This window comes from Bison bison, unplaced genomic scaffold, assembly GCF_000754665.1.
Source record: "Bison bison bison isolate TAMUID 2011002044 unplaced genomic scaffold, Bison_UMD1.0 scf7180017864043, whole genome shotgun sequence".
Taxonomy (NCBI): domain Eukaryota; kingdom Metazoa; phylum Chordata; class Mammalia; order Artiodactyla; family Bovidae; genus Bison; species Bison bison.
The window spans coordinates 7,835,768-7,842,577 of NW_011494615.1; the positions used below are offsets into that span (position 1 = coordinate 7,835,768).

Consider the following 6,810-nt stretch of genomic DNA (forward strand, 5'->3'; position numbering starts at 1 on the left):
TGGGGGTCCCTCACCTGTGTCTCATGCTCTCTGCTGACCGACTCAGCACATGCACACCACCCACTCACGTCCACGCTCCAGTCCATGCCTGAAAATCCTCATTCTTAGAAGGAGGGGACTTTTCTTCTTCCTTCAAATGTATTCTTTATAACCAACAGCAAACGAAAAATCACTTAACTTCTGAGAATACTTTTAATCAAAAAGCCTGAACTACATCTATTTATCAGAAACCAAAGTGTGAGAGGAAAGTTCTTTGGGAGGTGGTATAGCATTTTTAGTTTTGCTATTTTGGTGTAAGGTGGTTGCACTCTCTTACACACACACACATACACACACCCCCTCCCTCAGAAGAAATAAAGACTGCATACCCTAAAATAGGAACGGTCAGCTTTTCTCGGCTAGCAAGCCACAGCCACATCTTCTAGGAGTAAGAAAACATGCTGATGTTGAACAGGATGAGAAACACACTGAGGTATAAAAGGAGAACACAGGAAAGTTCTCTGTTGCAGCATTAAAAAAAAAAAAATAAAGAAAAAAAGGCAAAAAAAAAAAAAGATTTTTCCCAGAAAGATCAAGATCACACAATACAACCTAACCCCATAAACACAGTATTCTTAAGAACACAAATACTCTACAATTAAGAATCTTAAATCCTATTTTTCCATGTTTTATAGTTTTTTTTTTGTTTTTTTTTCTTTTCACTTAGTAGTTTTCTCATGTTTCCTTGGCTCAATCTACAGAATGCACCCCACCGCACACATCCAGTGCCCCCCCACCAGCCACAGAGATGCTAGGCTTGTGCGTGTCACACCCCATGGAGGAGGGAGGGAAACCCCCACTGAGCGAGTGTGGGAGGAGGCAGAGGGCCTGTCGGAGAAGGAAAGGTAAAAGGTTTCTGAGGTAGATAGAGATATCACTTCACAGGCTCAATCCCTGCAGAAAAGATAAGTACATTCATCTGTAAAAAAATAAAGATGAGGTAGGACGTAAGCAATGTTGTACTTTTCTTGTTGTCTTTCAAACAAAAGCACAAAAAAAAAAAAATTTTTTTTTTCCCTGAGACAGTTTCCTCTTTGAAATTCAAAAGGGGGGGAAAGAGACAGAGAGGAGAGATGGATACACGTGCACCCCAAACACGGAAGCCCAGGAAATGTGATTAGAAGATGAGGATTCGATTGTTGCCGAAGTCCACCACGACGATCATCCCGTCCGGCGTGACCGCGATGCCGGAGGGCCGGTCCATCTGCCCGAAGCCACTGCCCTGGGCGCCGAACTTGCACAGGAAGCTGCCATTGGACTCGAACATCTGCACTCGGTGGTTCCTGGAGTCGGCCACGATGATGCGCCCCTCCTGATCCACAGCCACGCCCTGCGGCCGCAGGAACTGCCCGTTGCCCGTGCCCTCGGAGCCCAGGAAGCGGGCCGACTGGCAGTCCGGGTGGATGACCAGGAGCCGGTGGTTGTTGAAGTCGGTGACCACCAAGTGGCCCTCGTGGTTGAAAGCCACGCCCCGCGGGGAGTCAAAGTGCTTCCAGAGAGCCCCCTCGAAGCCGTACTTATTCAGGAAGACCCCGTCGGGCCCGAACAGCTGGATGCGGTGGTTCCGCGTGTCTGAGACCAAGATCTTGCCCTCGGAATTCACCGCCACGTCCCAGGGGTAGTTGAACTGCCCGTTCTTGGTGCCCTTCTCCCCGAACTTGAGGAGGAACTGGCCCTCGAAGGTGAAGATCTGGATGCGATGATTGTCCTTGTCGGCCACCACGATCCTGCGGGAGGCATCGCAGGCCACCCCGGCAGGCCGGTCGAACTGCCCCGGCCGGGAGCCCAGCGTGCCGAACTTGTGGTGGAAGGCGCCGCACGGCTTGAACACCTGGATGCGGTTGTTGCTGCGGTCGGCCACCACGATGTAGCCCTCCTTGTCCACGCTCACGCCCCATGGGCGGCAGAGCTTGCCGTCGCTGTCACCCTCGCTGCCAAAGCTCAGGCCGGGGAGCCCAATGCCCACGTAGCTGCGGCCAGACTTGACTACCACCTTGAAGGGGCTGTTCTCGATGTGCTGGTTGCACAGGGTGACCGACACCAAATGCTCCCCCTCCAGCTGCGGCCGGTAGCTCACCACGTATGTCCCGTTCTGCTGGTCACTCACCTCCGCACCAAACAGGTTGCCATCGGGGCCCAGGACCACAGCCGACATGAGGTCACCCCCCGACAGCCGTGGCTCCCCGTCGTGGTCGTAGCCGATGACGGTGAAGGAGGCCACCTTTCCCTGCAGGGCCCGCTTGAGGCCATCGCCTGTGGCCTTGGTGAGCGGCGCGAAGGCCCCGCTGCTGACGAAGCCGAAGGACTTGATGGCAAGATACAGGGCCTGGTCGGGGGGTGTGAACATGACCCGGTCATCCTCCTGGGGCTGCAGGAGACTGCGGACGGTCTTGAGCTCCTGTACCTGGGCCAGCATGCGGTCCCGGGCCAGCAGGATGTCCAGCGCCCGGCCCTCCTCCAGGACCTGCTGGACGGCGCTAATGGTGCTCTCCAGCTTGTTCAGGTTCTGCCGCAGCTTCTCCACCTGCAGGTACAGTGACTTGGCCTTCACCTGGCGGATCTTCTCTACCTGGAGGGAAAGGTGAGAGCCAGAAGAGAGGACATGGAGGCTTAGAAGACAGACAGAAAGCAATTCATCGGCTGACAGACTCACACACCGAGGGAAACCTCAAACTGAGGTTTGAGTCTGCAGAAATGACTGGTCTCCACGCCCCCAGCATATCAAAATACAAAGACAGAGGAAGGCGAGGGAACTTTCCCTGGTCACAGGCGATGACTACAGAGACCCTGATGGCTAAATGCAACGACTAATCCTGGACTGAGAAAATGCTACTACTGAACCCATTCTAGGTGGGACTTCCCTGGTGGTCCAGTGGTTACGACTCTGCACTTCCATCGCAGAGGGTGCAGGTTCCATCCCTGGTCAGGGAACTAAGATCCCACATGCCTGGTGGTGTGGCTGAAAAACACCAGTAACAAAAAAACTACTATTGGTGAAATGTGACTACGCACTAGGCTCAAGATTTGAAACTAGTGTCGTATCAAGACTAAACTTCCTGGTTTTGATTAAGAGAATGTCCTTGCTCAGAGGAAATGAACATGTAGTTGTAAAGGTGCCGAGTTGCCAACATTCCAACTTACTCTCAAACTGCAGGCATGTGCATGCAGTTCATGCACGCCCACACATACATACACACACACATACACATACAATGATGAAAATGGAACAAGATGTAAATCACTGGTGAATCTGGATCATGCATACATGGCGTTCTTTTATTATCCCTGCAACTTTTCTCTAAGCTAGAAATTAGGGACTTCCCCCTGGTGGTCCAGTGGCTAAGACTCCATGCTCCCAATGCAGGAGGCCCAGGTTCAATTCCTAGTCAGGGAACTGGATTACACATGCTGCACCCAAGAGTTCACATGCCACAGCTCAAGATCCCATGTGCTCCAATGAAGGCCAGTGCAGTCGAATAAACAGAACATTTTTTAAAAAATGTGAAGTGAGAGTTGCTCAGTCATGTCTGACTTGTTGCGACCATGTGGACTATACAGTCCATGGAATTCTCCAGGCCAGAATACTGGAGTGGGCAGCCTTTCCCTTCTCCAGGGGATCTTCCCAACCCAGGTCTCCCACACTGCAGGCAGATTCTTTACCAACCAAGGTATCAGGGAAGCCTCTTAAAAATTAAATAAAAGTTAAAAACAGCCATGTGACAGATGTATATGTTTCCTGAGCAGCTCCACTGCACCAGGTGCTAGAGATACACGCGGCCAACAGAAAACACGCGCCTCACCCCACTGAGCTTGTAATTTGAAAAGACAGATGCTAAGCAAGCAACGAAAGACCAAAAGAATAATTAAGACAGTGCTAGGGGTTAGAGGGTAGACACAGAGTGTGATGGAGACTCACGAGGGAGGTCTGTCTTAGACAGAGGGTTTTCAGGGACATATAGCCTTGAAGGTGGAGAGTAAAGTGGCAGACATGGGACCAGAGGCCGGCCGGACTGCCCAACGGACTGGAGTGCAAAGCTGAATCCCAACAGACTGAATCTTCTACACAAGGGCCGGAAGTCTCTTGAAGGTTATTTCTCTCTGTCTCTTTCTCAACATACGTACACACACAATCAGCGGGAGAACACTTTGTGTGTGGAGGGAATATAAGGAAGGATCTGGTGAGCATCTAATTCCAGATTACAAACTAATCCCCCCTCTGTGCCCCATCCTCACTGTTTTTCTCTGTTCACAGGTTTTAGAGATTTTCAACAGGGAGTCTAAGAGGCCCCACACCCCAAATCTGGAGACACCGCCTTTTTTGGCAACCACTGGCCTGGATTATCTCCAAAGGGGCCTCTAACCCTAAAATGCTGCAGGATGTAAAAACATGGCTTCTGTCCTGTTTCTGAGGGTCCCAAACCACACTATTAGGGATCGTGGGATTTCTGTTTGATGAAACAGCCATCTCTCCATTCTTTCGCATGAAATAACTTGAGATTCCTCTAAGTTTAAGTGTTTTGCTCCGTGAAGAGAACAAACCAGCCGCCCGGCTAGTCTGCATTGTTCTGCAGAGACAACCGTGACTTCTGAGTGCCTAACTGATCTGAAAGCCACAGAGTGTCTATTTTAGAATAAGGGTTCACTGGTAGAAGGGCTGGATTTAATCCGATTTTCCCTTGCGGGGTGGATAACATGATTCTGAACCCGATTCCTGCACATTCACCTGTCCACTCTGGAAGGACGTGCGTGCAGAGAGGCCCAGGTGGGGACCAAAGAGAAGCCATATCCTCTGTCGTCGCTCTGGACCATATCTCTGGGCCTCAGTTCTGATCCCTCAACTGTGTGGCTGGAAATGTGTAAGCCACAAGAAAGGAGATGCATCCAGACATGTAAAACTGGGTCACCCAGCACTCAAGTATTTTCAATAACCAAGAAGCACAAAAAGAAAACGTTATACAAAGGTGCCCAGGCAGGGACAGGCAGGAGGGAGCAGAAAACTTCATAATTAGTGGAGAAGGCAGACTTCCCCAGGATATGGGGCAAGGCACTCCAGCAGAGAGCAAAGATGAATGGGACTGCTGTGTGTCCAGAATGGGCAAGCTGATTTTGGGTCATCCAAGAGTGAGTTTTTAGGCAAGTAAACAAGAAGCTGCTTACATGAAGAAGAGACAGACTCTGCTTCCCAATCTGCTTCTCCTACGGTAAAGTGCGTGCTCTCTAGTGCTCCTGAAAGAGCACTGCCCTGCGAGGGAGGAGGATGCGAGTTGGGCCCACCAGAGGGAGGGGAACTAAGGTGAGGTCTGCAGAAACCCCCGCACACAAAGGCCTTTTCATCCACAAATCCAGAAGAGCAAGTTTGTGGCAGAGTTCACCACAGAGCTCTCAGGTTGCAAGAAGGGGGCCTCTTTCGGTTATAATTAACATTCGTGGGTGGCATGGGACCAGCAGACTGGGGGGACATCAGAGTGTCTGAAAACTGTGGCAAGCCCACAGAGGTGCCCGAATAAACCGTGTGAATGAACTCTTGGCCCGTTTCTACCTGAGGACTCTCCTGCCAAGAGGGAGCAGGGAACCATATTCCTTGAAAGACCCTAGAAGGCAGAAAGCAGACAGGAAGGGGCAATGCAGAAGCCAATGCAGCCTTCCAAAAGGCTGGCACAATTCACTGTTTTAGGGCATAGGAAATTGACAAGGATCATTTTCAGAAATCAAGAAGCCGTCAGACTGCCCTAGTGGCCCAGCGGATAGGCATCTGCCGGCCAATGCAGGGGACACGGGTTCAATCCCTGATCCAGGATGATCTCACATGCCTTGGGGCACTAAGCCCATGCACCACCACTACTCAGCCCAGGTCTAGAGCCCACGAGCTCCAACTACTGAATTCAGACCGTGTGCCTAGACTGTGCTCCGTAACAAAAGAAATCCCCAAACCGCAGAGAAGAGTAGCGCCGCCCCCCCCCACAACTCGAGGAAGCCCCTGAGCAGCAACGAAGATCAAGTGCAACCAAAACCAAGTAATTTTAAAAAGAAAATCAAAATGCAATGAGCCAAACAAGCACCACACACCCAAGTACACCCATTTACATAAGCTCTGCATAGTCTTTGCTGGCATCTTTTTTCAAGTTTTTTTCTGGCTGTGCCAAATGACACATGGGATCTTAGTTCCCCAACCAGGAATGGAACCCGAGCCCCTTGCATTGGAAGCACAGTCTGAACCCGTGGACCACCAGTGAAGTCCCTGCGTAGTTGTCATCGTGTGTTCTGAGATGGTGCCTGATTCCAGTTGAACTGGTGTGGGGCACTGGACCCTCTCAGGCCTCCTGCCCTTTTCTTCCTGGGCAAGGGTGGAATATCTGACAAGAAAATGCTGCTGGGGACGTGGGTGGAGCGAGTCATCTCTCCAGCTGATGTTATGTAAACAGCACACCAGCGGGCGCTGCGCTCCTTCCTGCTCCAACAGGAAGAAAAGGGCACACACATTCACTGCCCCCACACGGAAAACTGGCTTTCCACAAGGGGTCAGGAAGTCCCACCAGCCAGGGCACCAAAACTAAGGATGTGTCCAAGCAGCCTGCTTTCCTGACGGCAGCCTCCACTGTACTCTCTTTCTGCCTAGAATTTTCTGTTCTGTCTGCAATAGAAAACCCGAGCCTCCTGGGACTCCCCTTGGTGGTCCAGTGGTTAGGACTCGCACTCCGAGGGCTACCCCTGTAGGGGGCGCGGCTTCCATCCCTGGTTGGGGAATTAAGATCCCACATGCACCCCCCCCCC

General features: G+C 51.4%; 1 protein-coding gene across 1 annotated transcript in view; it reads right to left on the minus strand.

Moving 5' to 3' along the window:
• Positions 1 to 1,156: 1,156 nt before the first annotated feature.
• The window catches only part of TRIM71 (tripartite motif containing 71, E3 ubiquitin protein ligase), a 61,937-nt gene continuing 56,283 nt past the window's right edge, over positions 1,157 to 6,810 (minus strand). The window contains exon 5 of the mRNA XM_010835585.1: positions 1,157 to 2,608. Within this exon, the coding sequence (XP_010833887.1) occupies positions 1,157 to 2,608 (1,452 nt within the window). The remainder of the gene's footprint in view (positions 2,609 to 6,810) is intronic.